This window comes from Pseudochaenichthys georgianus, chromosome 6 (genome assembly GCF_902827115.2).
Source record: "Pseudochaenichthys georgianus chromosome 6, fPseGeo1.2, whole genome shotgun sequence".
Lineage (NCBI taxonomy): Eukaryota > Metazoa > Chordata > Actinopteri > Perciformes > Channichthyidae > Pseudochaenichthys > Pseudochaenichthys georgianus.
Window position 1 is genome coordinate 24,206,291 of NC_047508.1, and position 18,278 is coordinate 24,224,568.

The 18,278-nt window shown below is 41.4% G+C and overlaps 1 protein-coding gene across 6 annotated transcripts in view; it reads left to right on the forward strand.

Moving 5' to 3' along the window:
* The window catches only part of magi2b (membrane associated guanylate kinase, WW and PDZ domain containing 2b), a 105,263-nt gene that overhangs the window by 40,351 nt on the left and 46,634 nt on the right, over positions 1-18,278 (forward strand). For all 6 annotated transcript variants that reach the window (XM_034085155.1, XM_071203486.1, XM_034085156.1 and 3 more), the window contains exon 3: positions 17,175-17,294. In XM_034085155.1, the coding sequence (XP_033941046.1) occupies positions 17,175-17,294 (120 nt within the window). The remainder of the gene's footprint in view (positions 1-17,174; positions 17,295-18,278) is intronic.

The window sequence follows — 18,278 nt, forward strand, 5'->3', positions numbered from 1 at the left end:
TTTCTTGCCAGCTATCATCAGTATTTTTACAAGATATCTATCTATGTAGTGTATATTTTCCTCTGTAAAATTGCCCAGATAGAATACCATGTAGTCCATAGGAACCTCATAGCTCAGTATCTTTTGCATAACCTTGTGTATCGATTCCCAGAACTTGTGTATTTTCTGGCATTTCCAAAATATGTGTGTATGGTTGGCCTCTGATTCTCCACATTCTCTCCAGCACAGAGAACCTGTATTTAAATATTTACTCTGAATCTTAGGTGTGATAAAAAATCTGATCAAATTCTTCCATGAGAATTCCCTCCATATCCGTGAATTGGTGGATGTTTGATGTATCTTCCACATGTTTTGCCAATCATCATCTGAAATGGTTGTGTTAAATTCTGTTTCCCATTTTTCTTTTATATATTTAGTTGAATGTTTATTTGTGGACAATACTTTGTATAGAGCAGTTATGATTCTGATTGTGGTTTCTTTGTATGCATTAGTTATGAGTTGAATCACACCATTCACTTCCGCAGAGGGGTCTCTTTTAATTTGCTTTTTGTAGTAGTCCCTTACTTGCAAGTACTTATAGAAGTCATGTTTGTCCAGATAATATTTATCCTTCAAATTCTGGAAGCTCTGCAGCTCCCCATCCTTCTCTAATGTGCACCATGCTGATATCCCCTTGGTTATCCATAGTTTGAATCCCTTATCATATCCAGCAGGTTTAAAACTACTATCAAATGCTACCCATTTTAGTAAATGTATATCTTTCCCTATCCCGTGCTTTTTAACTATTTGAAACCATAATTTCAGAGTGAAGGATGTAATTAAATCTAGTTGGTTCTGTATTTTCTCGTATACTTCTTTATCGCCAATAATATTCTGGATTGGATATTCAACACATTCTTTTTCTATTTCCTTCCACTTTGATGTGTAATCTGGTTTGCACCAGCATACAACATATCTTAATTGAGCAGCATTATAGTATTCTTTTAATTTTGGAAGTCCCATGCCCCCTTTGTTTTTAGATAACTGGAGGGTTTCATATTTTACTCTGGGTTTTTTGCCCCCCCAAATAAACCTTGATATTTGCCTGTCCCATGTTGTAAATTGAGTTTGGGGGACCTCCACTGGCAGGGATTGAAACAGGTAGAGAAGTCGTGGCAGAAGATTCATTTTCACCGTCTCAATTCTAGAGGTAAAGTCTAATGGTAGAGTAGACCATCTCTCGATATCTTTTTGTATCTCTTGATTTATCTTATTGTAGTTTGCTTTGTATATTTTATTTAATCCTCTAGTAATGTTGATCCCCAAATATTTTATTTGCTTTAAATTCCAATTAAGATTGAATGTGTCCCTAATCATTGTTGATGGTGTGTAGTTAAGTGTTAGTATCTGTGTTTTTGAAATATTAATTTTATATCCAGAAAGGTGTCCATATGTTTCCAGAAGCTCAATAAGCACCGGAAGTGATGTATTAGGTTGTTCAAGGAAGGCTATGACATAATCTGCAAAAAGCCCTATCTTATGTTCCATCCCCTTTATCTCAACACCCTTAATTTCTTTATTTTGGCGAATGGCCTGTGCCAAGGGCTCCATGAAAAGAGCAAATAGAGTGGGTGATAGACAACATCCTTGTCTGGTTGATCTCTGTAAATCAATTTTGTCTGTCAAGCTTCCATTAATTTTGATTCTAGCCGTTGGTTTTTGATATAATGTTCTTATGCATTGTGTTGCCTTCTTGTTAAATCCAATACGTTCCAATATTTGATACAAAAATTCCCAGTTTACCCGGTCAAATGCTTTTTCCGCATCAATGCTTACTAGTACAGTACTTTGTTTAGTCTTTTGTGCATGGTCCACTATATGTAGGGTTCTTCTAATATTATCTTGTGCTTGACGTTGGCTTACGAATCCCGTCTGGTCTTCTTCTATCATTTCTGATATAAAGGTGTTCAGTCGTTTAGAGATAATTTTTGTGTATATTTGATAGTCTACGTTCAATATTGAGATGGGTCTATAGTTTCCACAGTGTTCTTTATCTCTTCCTGGTTTAGGTATGACTGAAATGATTGCCTCAGTCCATGATGGTGGCATCTTGTTATTTTGAATTGTCCAATTGAAAGAGGAGAGTAGAAGCGGTGCCAGTTCTTCTCTAAACATCTTGTACCACTCTGCAGGGTATCCATCACTACCTGGTGATTTATTATTTTTTAATGAACTTATTGCGTTATTCACCTCCTCTATTGTGATGTCCGCTGTAAGAACATCGTTTTGTATGTTGCCAATTGACGGTAAGTCTAGTGAGTTTAAAAAAGTTCTCATTTCCTCTTATCTGCGGATGCTGGTTGCGTATATAATTGTCTATAGTAATCCTGAAAAATTATTTCTATATTCTCCGGTGTATATGTTAGCACGTTTGTATCTGGTTCCCTAATTTTATTTATAGTGTTGATGACTTGTTGTTTTCGTAAACGTTTTGCTAATAGTTTAGTGGCTCTAGGTTCAGTTTCATAATAGTTTTGTTTCACAAACTTGTTTCTCTTTTCAATTTCATCAAGTAGTAAATCATTTATCTTTGTTCTCAAATGTTTGATTTCTTGTTCCGTTTCTGATTCTTTTGTATTCTGAAATTCCCTTTCCAATTCTCTTAATCTTTTTGAATATTTTCTATATGCCTCTAATTTAATCTTTTTTGCATTTGCAGTTTCAGCTATCAATTTCCCTCTGATGACCGCTTTCATGGCATCCCATAGGATTGTAGGGTCTACTGTTCCATTGTCATTCTCCTCTATGTATTCTGCAATATCTGTTTTTATTCTCTCCTTTCTTTGTTCACTATTTAATATTCCAGAATTGAGTCTCCAGACCGTGTGTCGTGTCCTGTTATTTAAACATATTTTTAAGAAGACTGGATTGTGGTCCGACACATCCGCCCCTCCTATCCTGCATTCCTTTACCCTGTGTATATCATTTTCATTTATGAGAAAATAATCTATCCTTGAGTGGACCTTATGGGCGGCCGAAAAATGTGTAAAGTCTTTTTCCAAAGGATGTAGGGTTCTTCATACATCTATCATCCCCATTTCTTCCAGTGATATATTTACAAATTTTGATAATTGCCGTTTGGATCTTTTGTGACTAGTTTATCCTTACTATGATTCATAACAACATTCAAATCTCCACCGCAAATTAAGATTCCCTTTGTTTCTACAGCAATTACATCGAACAAGGATTTAAAAAAGTTTTTATCGCTTTCTGGAGGTGCATATATATTTATCAGTGTTATTGGTTCATTTTCTAACCTTCCTTTAACTATGATATACCTTCCTTCTTTGTCTTTGATTTCTTTTTCATATTCAAATTGCGTTTGATTGGATATTAATATTGCAACTCCTCTTCTCCTCCCCTCCTTATATGAACTATAGTATACATTTCTGTAACCGTACCTTCTCAGTTTTTCATGTTCTAATCTGGATAAATGGGTCTCCTGAAGGAATATGATTTGTACATTTTCCTTTTTCGATTTTCTTATAACCCTCTCTTTTCTTTGGTGTGTTTAGACCATTTACATTCAGCGACACTATATTGGTACTGTTAGACATCATTACGTTGCATTGCTTCCTCAATATGTGCTCCCAAAACGACTCTGCAATAAGTAAACATGAACAACATTATGAACAAAACACAAATCAGAAATAAAAATGGCTTCCAAATATGTGGGAATCTCCCATCACAGTGCGTGGGGAAAGTCCTCCTCTTCAAAGAGGGCCCCTCCTTGGACCTCAAACTAGACCCACAAAAGGGGGGTCCATAAAGTCCAATCATGTCCAACATATCTAACTCATCCCTTCTCGTCTTCGCCCCCTTCACCGACTGCCACTCCGTCCCTCCTCGCAGTCTCCCCTCCGCTGTTGATTCTGTGTCACCTTCTGGAGTTTCCACCGAGTAGCCTCTTTCTCTCATATCTTGTGCAGCCTCTCTGGCGCTTCCATACGTCTTTACTCCGTTGTTCCAATGTATCCTTATTTTTGCCATGGGTGTCTGAAAGCGAATTGCCTTTTCCTTCAAGATAGTTTTAATACCAGAGTATGCCTTCCTTTTCTGCATGATCTCTGTCGCATAATCATGATCAAAAAAGATTTGCCTGTCTCCTACTTTAATCCTCTTCTGCCATGCTTTCTTTAGAATCATGTCCTTAGTCTCGTACGTTTGAAAGTTCACTATCATTGATCTTGGGGGGGCACTCGGGGGCGGCTTTTGGCCGAGGGCTCGGTGTGCACTTTGGATCCCGAGGGGGGGTCCGTCGGAGAGCTCGAGTTCAATGCTGAGGAGTCGTTCCAGATATTTACCGGCGGAGCTCCCCTCCGCATCCTCCGGCACGCCGAAGATCCTGATGTTATTTCTTCTTGTTCTTCCCTCAAGGTCCGTTAATTTGTCTTGCATCTGCCTTGTATGATCCGACATCCCCAACAGTGCACAATTAGCCACTGACTGCCACTCTTCCAACTCAGCGATGCGTGTCTCGGCTTCGCTAACACAGCTTTTCTGTGTCTGTAGTTCGTTTTGGTTTTCTGTGAGTTTATTATATAATTCTTGCCGGAGGTTATTGATTTCTTCTTTCACTTCTTTCTTCAGTTCATCTTTAAATGTGGATAGCTGGTGTCGTATATCCTGCTTGAGCTCTCGGATATCTTTGCTAATAGCTGTTAGCCCGGCACGTAGCATATCTGTGGTATCTCGTGGCTCCGTTGCCTCTGTTAGCTCTTCCTCCTGTTCGCTAGCTTCGGCGGATTCGTCCATTTCGGGTTGTTCTCCTACTTCGTCTTGACTTTTGTTAGCTTTCCGGCTTTTTCTATTGTTTCTCCCACTCATTTTCTACTTTTTCTCGTCGAGTATTTGGCGTTAGTGGGTTTATTCGGGATCGACCTGAGAGAGTTGGTTAACTAGCGTCTTCTCACTCCACCGTCATACCGGAAGTCTGAAGCAGCCAGTTTTAATAATAATGTTAGCACAGACATTGAACATAAGTGTTGTGGGGGTCTACAAGGGGGGGCCGTGGTGGTTATACAGCCTGACCGCTGCAGGAAGGTCATCTCCACAGCATCCGAGGGTGTTTCACATTCGATGACTTCCTGCCAGTCTGAGACACACGGGGACGTTGCGTAACTATCAGTGACAGAGCATCAGACTGCCAAAAAACAGGGATGATTGTCCTGAGTGCTGGGCTGCTCGTGCTCAACAGACTGTTTGTTGTTGTGGTTCAAAACGTTATAAAATCAGAGTTTTTCTCCCGTGTCTGCAGCGCTCTGACCATGCTGTCAGTGCGAGTCTGTCAGCTTGACAAGCAGACGCCACTCTGCATCACAACATGCTGTCACACTGAAGGTGTGTGTGTGTGTGTGTGTGTGTGTGTGTGTGTGTGTGTGTGTGTGTGTGTGTGTGTGTGTGTGTGTGTGTGTGTGTGTGTGTGTGCGTGTGCGTACACGTGTGCGTGCATGAGTGTGTTCATACAGCTAGATCAGGGATGGGCAACTTTGATGGTGGTGGGGGCCACAAAATTGATGTACTGGCCACCAGGGGGCCGCAGATTCACTTGGAACACACACACACACACAAATTCCATATATTGTATGTAATTATTAACACATATACTAAGTCTGACATCTGCATTGACATTTTACAATCTTTCAGGGAACATCCTCTAATAAGCTCACTAAACAAATATCAGTTCACAGAAATGTTATCTATTTTTTACAAGTGGCATGTTTGTATTGAAAAGGTTATTTAACAGTGGAATAAAGCTATTGTAAACTATTGGAAAGCACGGAAAATGTGTGTGTGCATTGAGATTAACCATTAAGATGACATCAACATGAAGTCATGAACACTAACCCAGACATTAGTTGTCTAACTTGAACCTAAGACACTTGTAGCCAGTCTCTGCATTCCCCTTATTCCACAATAAGACACCTGTTCCTCAGCGCCGGTATTTGAAATCATGTACGCAGCTCACAACATAACTAGGAGTCTAGTGGACGGTATCAGTACTACAAGTATGAATTACATTGTTTATAAATTAATCTGAGGGCCGCAAAAAGAGGAGGTGGGGGCCGCATGAGGCCCCCGGGCCGCCATTTGCCCATCCCTGAGCTAGATCAACTCCTGCATCCTGTTACATCACTTGGCTCAAAGATTGGCCAATCTCCCCAAAAAGAGTGTGATATTAATAACTTTATTCACATGTTGTGTTGATGCCTTCATGTTGCAATGTGTTTGCATGTGAACCTTTACTTATTTTCAGGTTTCCCTTTTACATGCATTTACACTTCAACTAGCATACATGCAAAACATAGTTGGACTGACACTATAAAGATATACAACAAACATTTTTCCCAAATTGGGATCAATAAAGTTCAACACATTTTCACTAGGAGAGAAATGTGGCACACATGTGATATGAATAAAACTATGTAAGAGTGAATAACTAGTACTGCATACTAGTGTCAAGCAGATCAAGCAGACAGAAGGACAATTTAGGTGTGATGTGAGTGGAATAAAACATCAGATTGGCCTTTATCTTAAATGCAAATTTAGGATGAAACATGGTGTAAGAAGTCACAGTTTGATAGCTTATCTTACTTCTCAAGCCTTTGAGATAAGAAATGTTTCAGTCCATTCACAGAGATCACTTGACCACTTCAGAAAACGAGTCCACGCTTCTGCCTGAGCACCTGCTGTTGAGGAATTAGAGAAGAGTTTTAGATGGTTCTGCTCCCTGCATACAAACAGTGTGAGTACCTCTTTAATAAGAGGGTAGCTAAGAGAGCAAGCCATTGAAATGGAGCTCAAGGAGTGAGAAGATCTGAGAAATATATAGGGGGAAGGAGAACAGTGACAGTACAGTAAACAGATATTAGAAGAAATGGGAGGGCAGATAATGGATGTGGACATGAGCAAAGAGGCTATGTGGGAAGATAGAAAAAGGGAGAAGACAGGAGGAGAGGTGGTTAAGAAGAGACGATCAGCAGGGGAGAGATGTGGAGGAAAGAAGAGAGCGGACGGAGATTGAGAAGGCGAGAGTTGATGCAGTAGGATGGAGGGATGAGCAGAGCAGAGACATGGGGAGTAGAAGGGTGGACGTGCACTGAATAAGGGTAGTGGGAGATATGAGAGAGCCTCGTAAGTCATTCCCCGGGGAACCATCTCCCCCCCTCCACACTACTCAGAGGCATCAGTAAAAGGCTCTATAAATAGCTTCAACAGTGAGCAGCACGTTTCCCTACTCGCATAGCCTATAAATACATGCAGCTTCTGTCACTTCACATCCACTGCTCTGGTCGGACGTTGCCCGAAGCCTCGCAGCCTCCGTCAGGGGATCCTCCTCTGGAGAACATCAGGAAGTTGATGAGAAGCATGGCCAGAATGCTCCAGAAGGTGATAGTGCTGACGATCCCATGATAATGATAGCGGTAATGTTGATAGCGATTTGTGGAATTGGAACCGTTTAACCTGGATGCATGCAGGAGATTTTCCATGTATGCAGTTTACTTACTATGCAAAAAGCTAACAAGAACTTTCTACAAGAGAGTTCTCCTTTACAAAATGTTAAACAAAGCTCTCTGCACCATCAGTGAGCTGAATAAAACAATCAGATCTAGCAGAAGGCTGTCAACATGTCTGAAACTGATATTGATGGGTTAACTGGGATTTTTTTGTTGTAACTTTTACTCTACTCTGTAACTTTACATTTTTTTTTTTTTGTTATAGATTTTAACTTCAGAGTAAATTGCAAGAGAGGACACACATAGAAACAGTCACCAAGCAGTACAATATTGTTGAGTAAACTGGTGAATGTGTGACTGCCAGTTGAAGCCTTATCTTGTTGTTTGCTCTGCTTTCCTCACAGTCAAGCACACTTACACTTGTATGACAATTTGGCTCGGACAACATGTTTGTCAATGTGCTGTTGTAACAAAGTTAGACCTGATTCATTCTGCTGTTGTACAATCTGCAGCTTGAAGTGAACATTCAGTCCATTCATCTGTGATGATTTCCTCGGCAGGGGAAGCTGTCGCTGCAGTGAGCCACCAACATCTCCCACCTCCATCTGTGTTTGATTTTGTATTTGACTGGCTGAAGAAAAAAACATTATAGTTGCTTCCAAAAAAGGAGTTCTGAAATTGAACCAAGAAAGTAGGGTCAGCTTTTGGGGATATTTTTGTAGTTGGAACATATTGGTATTATAAAATGCTTAATCCTGTATATAGATAGCTGATTGTATCATCTTCAGAGTTAATAATATGGATGTGAGTGGGCTTCAGCCCTCAATTGGTAGTGTGAGTGATGATGATGGGGGAGGAAGAGGAGTGATGGCAGTTATTTGAGGGCGTTTGTCATGATGATTAGAGTAAAGTTAGATGATGTGAGAAAGAAAATATGTATTTCTTGTGTTTGGCACATTGATTGTTATGTGTGTGAACTCACAGAAACGCTTAAGAAAGAGAAACGTTTTTGTGTGAAAACACATGATTTTTACAATGACACATTGAATATTCTGTTTGTGTGTCGAGATTTAATTGGCTGAACTGTTAAATAATAAGTGAGTGGTACACGCCATTTTCTGTAGACGTTGTGTGTGCTTGCCTCTCCATGTGAAGGAGAAGGAAAAATACATCATCCCACAGGGGCTCTCACCTTAAAGGGGTGATTTGCCTGCTGGCGTGCTCTTGCTAAAGGCTTGGCTGACATGCTTTGATGCGGTTCTGCGCTCCCTGCTGTTTGATTGGCACGCTGGATTAATGTTGTTCCACGTATGAAAGAATCTGCAAGTGATAGGATTATTATGAAATGAAAATGGCAAACATTGAACGTGATTTATGAATTGGTTATGTTTGCAAGGTGCTTTTCATGTTAAGCTCTGGACAGGTCTCTCCTCGGTATGATTCGCTCACTGAGCAGCTAATACAAAAATGATGCTCTTTTGGGGGCTATATGTTCTTCTCCTGTCTCTAGTATTCCCTCTTCACCACGAGTCTGCCTCTAACATCAGAGTAATGTGCAGCGACGAGCCAGATGCTGTCCTGTGATGGTCGGTAAGCACTGACACCTCAAAAAGCTCGACTGTTTGCTCTGGTCATTCTTTGCCCCTCCACACAGAAACCCACACACACAGCTGCACAACCTGCATACCAAATCCCACACACCAGCTGTGTGTGTGTGTACATCATCATCACCCCCACTGTCGTCCTGCGTTCTTACTTTACCAATAAAGGTGCTTTTCAGCCTATCGGGTCTGATTGCCATCACTACAGGAGTAATTCCTCAATGTCACCCAGGCTGGCTTCACTCTGATCCACTGAGCGCCTCAGTTGTCTTTACAGCCGCTCGTGGACCTGACAGACTCTTTATGAAAGAAACTCCAGACTTGATGCAGCGGTAGTTAACCTGAACTGACTCTGTGCTTAGCAGGTTTCATTTCTGTGGAGGAGTTTACCGTTGAATTAACTTTCGTTTCCTAGTAAATCACTTATTTTAGTTTTAACTCAATAATGACCTGTTATTAATTATTTCATCACTTTCATGCAACAATTGCCACAGCCGTCTTTACAAAACCAGGTTATGATGGGATGGTATAGTAACCTGATAAGTATACAGAATCTTTTCATATATTTAACCACAATTTATACCAAATGTGTTGAATTCATTGGGAACTTTTTTGTTGTTGAAATTGGGCACGATCTGAACAAAGTAGGGCTGAATAAATTATTTTTAACATCATTTATCTTTATATTTTACAAATTATAAGAATTACATCATATGATATTTATGGATGATGTATAAACATTTCTATTTAATTTATAAAATGTGAGAAGATACTCTGCCCAACATTGCCTAGTTTGTGACCAAATATTGAATTGTGTACAGATAAAATCATCAATGACTCACACTGATGCTTTTAAAAAAAATACTGGAGCGAGTTAATATTTAAATGGCATTTTGGTTGATAAATGACCATAATCATTAAAACCATTTGTCAGCAATGGTAATGATTCATTTTCTGCCAATATACTAATCAGTCAACCAGCACTTTATTAAAGTAAGGTTGACTTCAGTGTTCAGTGAGTATTGAAATGTAAACAATGCAGCGCCGATAATGCCACACCATTCCTTGCAATTAGTTTGACATTTTGGAAAAATAAACCTGTTGGCAAATTTGCCAAAAGTTAAATGAGGAGATTCATAGATCGTCATTTTGGTTGGATAAACATGAAGCTGGAGCCAGTTAGCTTAGCAGAAATACTGCATCAGGGAAAACAGCCAGCATGGCTCAGACCAATGGTTACACATTTCATCTTCCACCACCTATAAAACTTACTAATTAACAAGTTTCATATTGTTCGTTTAATGTGACCAAAAGACTACATTTGTAACGACATTTCTCCTCTTTATAGGGGGTAATATGCTTGGTCATATCCCATAATCACTGTTGGTTGCCTGGCAACTGCCCCTAGCTTAGAAATAGTTCTACATAACCCTCCTTAAAACGGAAACATTATCTTTTTTCATTTTTTGCTTGTTGTATATACAAAAACATACATGATGTGTGTTAGCTAGCAAATCTTATAGTTGCTGATAGGCAGATTGTGTGCCTTTTGAACAAAGTCAGGCTAGCTGTTTTCCCCTGTTTGCAGTCTTTATGCTAAGCTACCTTAACTGGCTCCTAGCTGTCCATCTTTGAGAGTAACTGAGTTGTAGTAGCTGGGGGGCAAAACACTCCCCAGCGCCAGCTGATACTATGTAAAAAATGATTGGTACACAACCAAATACAAGATTAGCATCCTAAACATTGTGTACGTTTGTGTGGTATAAAGGTTTACAAATGGATGGTACAGGAGTAGCAGAACAAAGATTTCCTTTGTAAAAAAACTAAACTGTCGTTAGCATGTTGTGCATTATCAAGCCTGTTTATTATCTGTTGTTCAACTAATCTAAGCAGGTTATGTAACATATGTTAAACGAACATACAGTGCTGTTATTTCATACTTTGTCAGTCAAGTTGGTTGCAGGCATGTTTAGCTAGCCAACGTTGCTAAAATCAGCCAGTCATTTATTGACTGGCTCGCATTCATCACATTAAACATTAGTGAGATTAATTAAAAGTGAATGTAGAAAAGCATACACTATATTGGTGTGAGGAGAATGATGCTTTTGTCCACCAGTGCTATACTGTATGCTTCTTATAAACACCTATTACCTCGATATTACCAGTTCATGAGTTTTCTACTTTGTACTGCCAAGTTACAGGCTTTAGTAGAACTGGCATTATTATTTTGTATGCAGTAGGCTTCATCTCATCTCAGTCATCCTTTAAAGCTTTGAAACTTGGTGCTAGCTCGCCCACTGTGTCTGTAGTTGAGCAACAACCCAGATTATCAGCCGTCTCGAGAGTTATTTACTCTGAAGAGCTAATATCCAAGTCTCCCAGTCCTCCCAGCCTACTGCCCCTGCCGGAGTGAAACCTGTCCACTTAAACAGCAGCTGAATTACTCTGAGGTAACCAGGTGAGTCTCGGAGGTGCATGCTGGGACAGTAATTGATGGATGAAGTGCAAGAAAGCACACACCTGCAGCTCTGCAAAACAAAAGGGCTCAAGCTGAGGACCTCTGAGGCTGAAACTAGTAAAACAGCTGTGTCGGCAAAACGGCAGTGTAATCTGTGACATAAATATTATTTTTCTACAGCTAATGTAGATTTTGCAGCTTGTTTCCATGGCAAGGCTGCGTTGCCAGGCACTGACGTGTTGTCTTGGTAGCAGATGCTTCTGTCAGAGTGTTGCCATGTTGCTTCGCTGCATCTGTAGCCTGGGTTTTGTAGTGTAAATAAGGATGACTGTGTGTGTGTGCTCATACCTCTCCTATACACCTGCTGCCTCACTTTACATCTGTGAACCGGGTAAAACTAAAAGAAAGAGGGAGGGTGAACAGTGAGAGAGAAAGAGACGAGAGACCAAAGTGCGAGACAGAGCTTGAAGGAGAGACAAAAGAAGAGAGGAGGATAACGAGGGGAAGAGGGAGCGGATTAAAAAAGGCAGAGAGGGAGTAATGGGGACAAAGAGCACCAACAGAGAAACAAATGGATGGAAGAACAATGAGGTAAATTAGAAATGAGAGGAGAAAGGAAAATAGAGGAGGGAAATTTGTGAAACGAAACAGTAAGATAGATGGATAAATAGATAGATGCCAGACTGAGACAGTAGATGAATAAGCAAGCAGCAATGTGTTTTTGTGTGGCGCAAGAAACAAGACAATCTTCTCATTCCTCTCTGCTCTCCTGCTGCCGTGCTGCTCTGCTGGCTCTGTACTGAAAAGGATTCTGGGTAAACACTTTCAGGGTTTTGAGGACAATGTATTGTGTCTTGGTATTTTTTGTTTGTACCGTTGTATTATTGTGTCTTAAAACACAGACTCTATATTTCCCCTTGGCTTGTTTCATATCGGATAACATTTTTACCTCTGGGTTTTAGATGGAATAGGAAGATTTAATGTCTTGTGCATCGTTTCATAAACATTTTAATTTGTGTAAAAATGGTTTGACACCATGGGATTTGTGCTCTATTGCACTACATGCACGCACAGTTATGGACCTACCAAAGTATCTGGTATGGTAAAAGAGCTTAGACAAACTGCAACATATCTCTATTGAGATTAAAAGACATGCAAACAGAAGATAAACCTCTCACTGTCCACCAACTTCAGCATTTGGCCCGAGAGGGACAGGTGTACTATCAACTGTCTACCAGCTATTTTTAATCCTCCTGATCCAGTCCACCTGGGGATTATTGTGTTACCCTTGATCGAATTTTAGAGAATATTTTTAGTTACTGTAGATTTGGTGTTACCTCTGTCTCTGTAACAAATTCCTTCAAACTCCCAAAGCAGCCTGTTGGCTCTGATGGATGATATGCTGAAGCCTGGAGAGGTTTGTGAGACGAACAAGATCCATATATCTCCGCGTTGAGACCGAGCTGGAAGCTGATGTGGGACCGTGTGTATCCAGTTTTTATCATTAGGTGTGTTGCTCACTAACAATTCTCCGGTATTACAACTACAAATACTACATGTCGTCTTTTTCAACAATGAATCTCAAAACTCTCGAGGACAAAATCATACCTTTTTCTCTGTGTCTTCAGCTTAACCAATAGTATAAAACACACACTTCCCAGCATCCTTACCTCTTCATTCCCACACATGCTCACTGAGCACACGAGACCACCTCCCCCCACGTTTTGTTATGATAATCAGTCCATCGATCGTCTATTTTTAGCTCTGAATGTTCACCGCACTGCTTTCCTACTTGGTGACTTCCTGTCTAATTATACAAACATATGTCTGAATACACGTGTCGTGCACATCCTCAAACTGACTCTGTGGATGAACATCAAGGTTAACCAATCGTACTTTTTCTCCTTTCACTGTCTCTCTCCCTGTGTTGCTGTTTTTCTCTGCTTGCCACACTTCTGCCACTCTATTATTTAGCAAAGGTCTTTGTCCTCTTATCGTTTGACACCCAGCTGAGTTATTTCAGTAAAGCAGCTATTTTAGCTTTTCCTCTAAATGGAAATTCCTTGTTATGTTTTCACGTAATCTTTTTGCTCTCTCTCTAACACAGTCCCATGAATGTGAAAACATTCTGTAGCGCTAGGTCGTCATGGTTTAAGGCAGAAAATGTCTTCACCCCCTAAAGTGGCAGCTCCGAAGCTTTTCCCTGCTGTTATGGATTTAAGTAATTTAAGCCATAAATCTCTATGGCGCTCATACCCCTACTAGCAGCGTCACCTCTGAGAGGTTTGGCCACACTGGCTGATTGCAATGCAAAGACCAATTTTGGCTCTCAGCCAACTTTATCCTTTATTAGCGAGGGCACGACATCCAATCAATAGTCAACAGCAGCAGTGCTTTTGGCTCCGGGGAGCCCTGCCTCCTCTCAGCACAGTCTGCTGCCATTTTTTTTTACCTGTGCAGCTTGCCCTGCTTTGTTCAGCTCATTTATTAAAGCTCTGCTAAAGAATTTGTGTAGCTATGTAGAAAAATATAAAAATAAAATCCACTGAACTGAGCTGAAGACATTTCAGAACACATCTACAAGGCCTCGTCAATTATGGATTGTATTTGGATGATTTTTGGCCTCTACCTGGGGGTTTTAGAGGATAAGAAAAAGGCAGTTGGTAAAGATAGATATATATAGACGGAAAGGTAGCAATTGTGGCAAAGCACTTCGAGATTTGTCTTGGCAGATGAGAAGCGCTATATAAATTAAATATATTATTATTTATTATTATTAAAAGGAACAGAGTATGGATTTTTCTTGCGACAGTGTTTTTTCAAAAAGGTCTCCTTTACAGTTTTAGGTGGGTGTTGCTAAGGCGAAGAGGAGAAATAAGAGCAGAATGCACGAGAGAAAAAACAGGTAATGTGCTAAGCCGCTTTGGCTTTGGAAATGTGTGAAAAGGAAGGAAAGAGGAAAAGTCGGCCTATCTCAGGGACAGATAGTCGATCAATATTCCCAGCTAAGAGCCAACAAGAAGCTCTCTCTCACTCTTCCTCTGTCTCTGCCTCTGTCTCTCTCTGTTGGTGTGTCTGCTGAAGGAAGCTGTGGGAGAGGGCCATTGGCAGGTCAATCAGTATTCCGGCAGGCTCTGCCTACTCTGGTGTGGGCAGCAGAATAATTTCACCCGATCTTACAGATCAATAGCTGTACCAAGTGGAAGGTGACCAGCCCGCCTGGCTGGCTGAGCTGCTGCAGTATTCAGAGAACTACACATGCGATGGATGCTCCTCGTCAAGACTCATTTTTAATGCCGTATAGTTCATGGAGGGGACTTCATCTGGTGGCCTTTAAAGCTTCTTTCCATCTGTATTTCTTTTGAAGTAGATGTACGAGGGTAAACACTTTGAGTATTGTGGAACTCTGTGGGGGGTGGACCACATTTTAGAAACACCTGATAAACAAATGCAATTAAATTAAATAACGCCGGCGGTCATAATGTGAAATGTTTGTATAGACAGAAGTATTGAGACAACTCAGGGGGTGGGGAAGGTATTTATTAGGCTGCACATTTATATAACGCTTGGTATTAAATGGGTGACACTTCCACTCAGCAATGCATGATTTTGTGTGAATGAAGCCTTAAGCCTAATTTAATTATGCAGTTAAATGAATACTTCCCATTGGTGGTATTTTATTCAAAGTAAAACAATTGTAAAAATGTCTATAATTTGAAAATGTTTAGTAACTTTGGTAGTTTAAGGCAGCACAATACATTCTGCTGAGTGGACAACACTGCGAGATACATAGCCATGAATAAAATGTGTTTCATATGCATCCACAAATAACATAATACATATAAACTACTACTACTACTACTACTACTACTACTACTATTATTATTACTGTAGCTGCTGCTGCTACTACTAGTACTACACAGGTCAGAAGCCCATCTGTAGCATTAATACCTTTTCCTCCATAATATACAAGAACAACATCAGTAGTTGAGAGATGTCACAGAACAGGCGGATAACACAGTCACATCTCTTAGTGACACCTGTCTCACGGTGTAAAGCAATTGAATCAACACTGGTCATGTTGTGCGGTATATAGTCCAGCAGGAGGCCTACTGATACTAGCTGCTGATCAGGGTTGGAGTACAGCAAACAATGTGGATGAACCTTTATATATACAGTCTATGGGATGAACACACACACACACACACACACACACACACACACACACACACACACACACACACACACACACACACACACACACACACACACACACACACACACACACACACACACACACACACACACACACATTTATACACAAACACACTCAGTCATACCTGTGGTGTTGTGGATTTACAGTGTCCTACTGAGCTGTGATCAGCTTGGAAATAGGATTACTGTTGGCACAGTGGGTACTTTACCACAATTTAGAGCCACAGAGATAAGCACACAGTTGTGTAAACAAACTGACAAAAGGTGGTTCCAAATAAACACATCAATATACACAGTACATTGGACAGCCTGCTGAACTAAAGAGGTCTGATGGTCTGGTATCACTTCTTTCTTACTGATTAGGTGGTGAACTGTCATCTCTGCTCCCAGTGGTGACGTAAATACAGCAGAAATGCTCAGTGGTTGCACTATAGGAGCGGTGGTGACAGACGATCGATAGAGATCTAATGATCAAGATATCACACTCACACAGGATCCTGCACTCCACAAGATCACTATCCCCTCACTGTGTCAACGACAAATCTACCACCTGCTGTTTAATATCCTACAACTTACACTTTAATGATGTTGTAGTTTCAGCATAAATCTTGCACTACGGCCAGATCTGATATTGTGCTACGGACTGACTGTGCGATGTGGTTGAAGTCACGGCCAGATCAATCCGACTTAGCTTTTACCGTCCGATCTCTGAGAGCCGACTCCCTCTCTAGGCCTGGTCAATCACTGTTTTTTAGGCAGGATCAATGGAGAGTAGAATCAACACCATCGGACTTGACTGAGCCTAAGCTGAAAGTCCAGTTGGCAGAAACACAAACACGGCACCTCATTAAACTCGAAACTCCCATGGCTGCCATCACACAGCCAAGCCTCGCCGGGTGCAGCACTGATGGAGAGCGTTGATGTAGGAAGGCTCTAATTGCAGCATGGGGATGTTGGGCCTCTGGATTCCTGCTGCTTAAACAATAATCAGGGCCGCACAGTATTGTGTGTTGTATTAGGCTTGAGTTATGGTTGGTAAAAGTGCCATATTGATGGACTCATTGCTAAAACACTGGATTGACTTGTAGAGACTGAATGGTGGCTGTTTCTCATTTGAACATGTTCTCCAATCTCCTCTAGCTGTCTCCTTCTGTCTCTCACTGTCACTCACACACAATTGTGTGAATGGATTTGGCGATCACAAGTGATGACTCCTCGCTCATTCTCTTCTGTTCCATTTCCTTTCCCCTCCCACTTCCTCCGATACACTTTGTAGCCCTCAAATCTGTCGTCTTTTTCTGTACAGACCTTTTCTGGGCTATTTCTCTGCCTTCCTGCCTTTTCTTCTCAAGTGCCCTATTTGGCTCTGATGACCTCTCTCTCTTCCTCTCTCTCTCTATGCAGGTACCACCAGGCAGCCTAAGGAGGGGGAGGTGCTGGGGGTGGACTACAACTTTGTGAGTGTGGAGCGGTTTATGGAACTGGAGCAAAGTGGAGCCCTGCTAGAGAGTGGAACCTATGAAGGTGAGTGTCCGCTGTGCAGGAAACATTTTGCATTTGCAAGAGACGGGTGCTTGGGGAGCAGAAATGAGACTGTATGTTTCACTAGAGCTATTTGACTGTTTCTGAATTCAATCTGCCATCTTGATTTACATATTTAGATATATTTACCTGATGGATCGAGTGTGTCAGGTGATGTTCGTACACAGTTAAGGCAAACAAAATGATTCTTATGCCTGGCTTTTGAATGGCTGGTTGGCTGCTTTAGTGTGTGTGTTTGTGTGAACTGGATGAATGCCATTTCCAAGTCATGTCATGTCTGTGCATCTGCCTTGCTGTACACTGTCAGGTCAGGGATGCATTTACAGATGGGGGATTATCTGGTTCATTTGCCCAGCAGCCATTTTTTTTGTTACGGCTCCTACACACAGCGGCGTGCGTTGACGCTTGCCGGCGGGCATGTCTGAAGCTAGACCAATAACCAATCACCTGAATCTCCCGCCCCGGACACACAAGCAGCGGTTTGATTGGCTAGAGCTTGTACTGGCATATGATTCGATTGGCTGACGCTTCCGTAGAAGCTTCAAAAGTAGAACATTGCTCTACTTTTGAAGCGAGCGAAGCTTCAAAAGTTGAAGTTGTTCAAAAGCTACGCTTTGCTCCCACAATGCAGTTCGGCGAAGCGTGACGTCAACGCACGCCGCCGTGTGTAGGGGCGGCGTGCGTTGTCGCTTGCCGGCGGGGGGTGCTGAAACTCGACCAACAACCAATCACATGAATCTTCCGCCCCAGACACACAAGCACACGGTTTGATTGCCCTAGAGCTTGTACTGGCATATGATTCGATTGGCTGACGCCTCCGTCGAGGCGTCAAAAGTAGAACATTGCTCTACTTTTGCAGCGAGCACCGCGAGAGAAGCTACGCTTTGCTCCCACAATGCAGTTCGGCGAAGCGTGACGTCACCCCATTCAAAGTGAATGGGCAGCAGCGTTGGAGCGACAACGCAC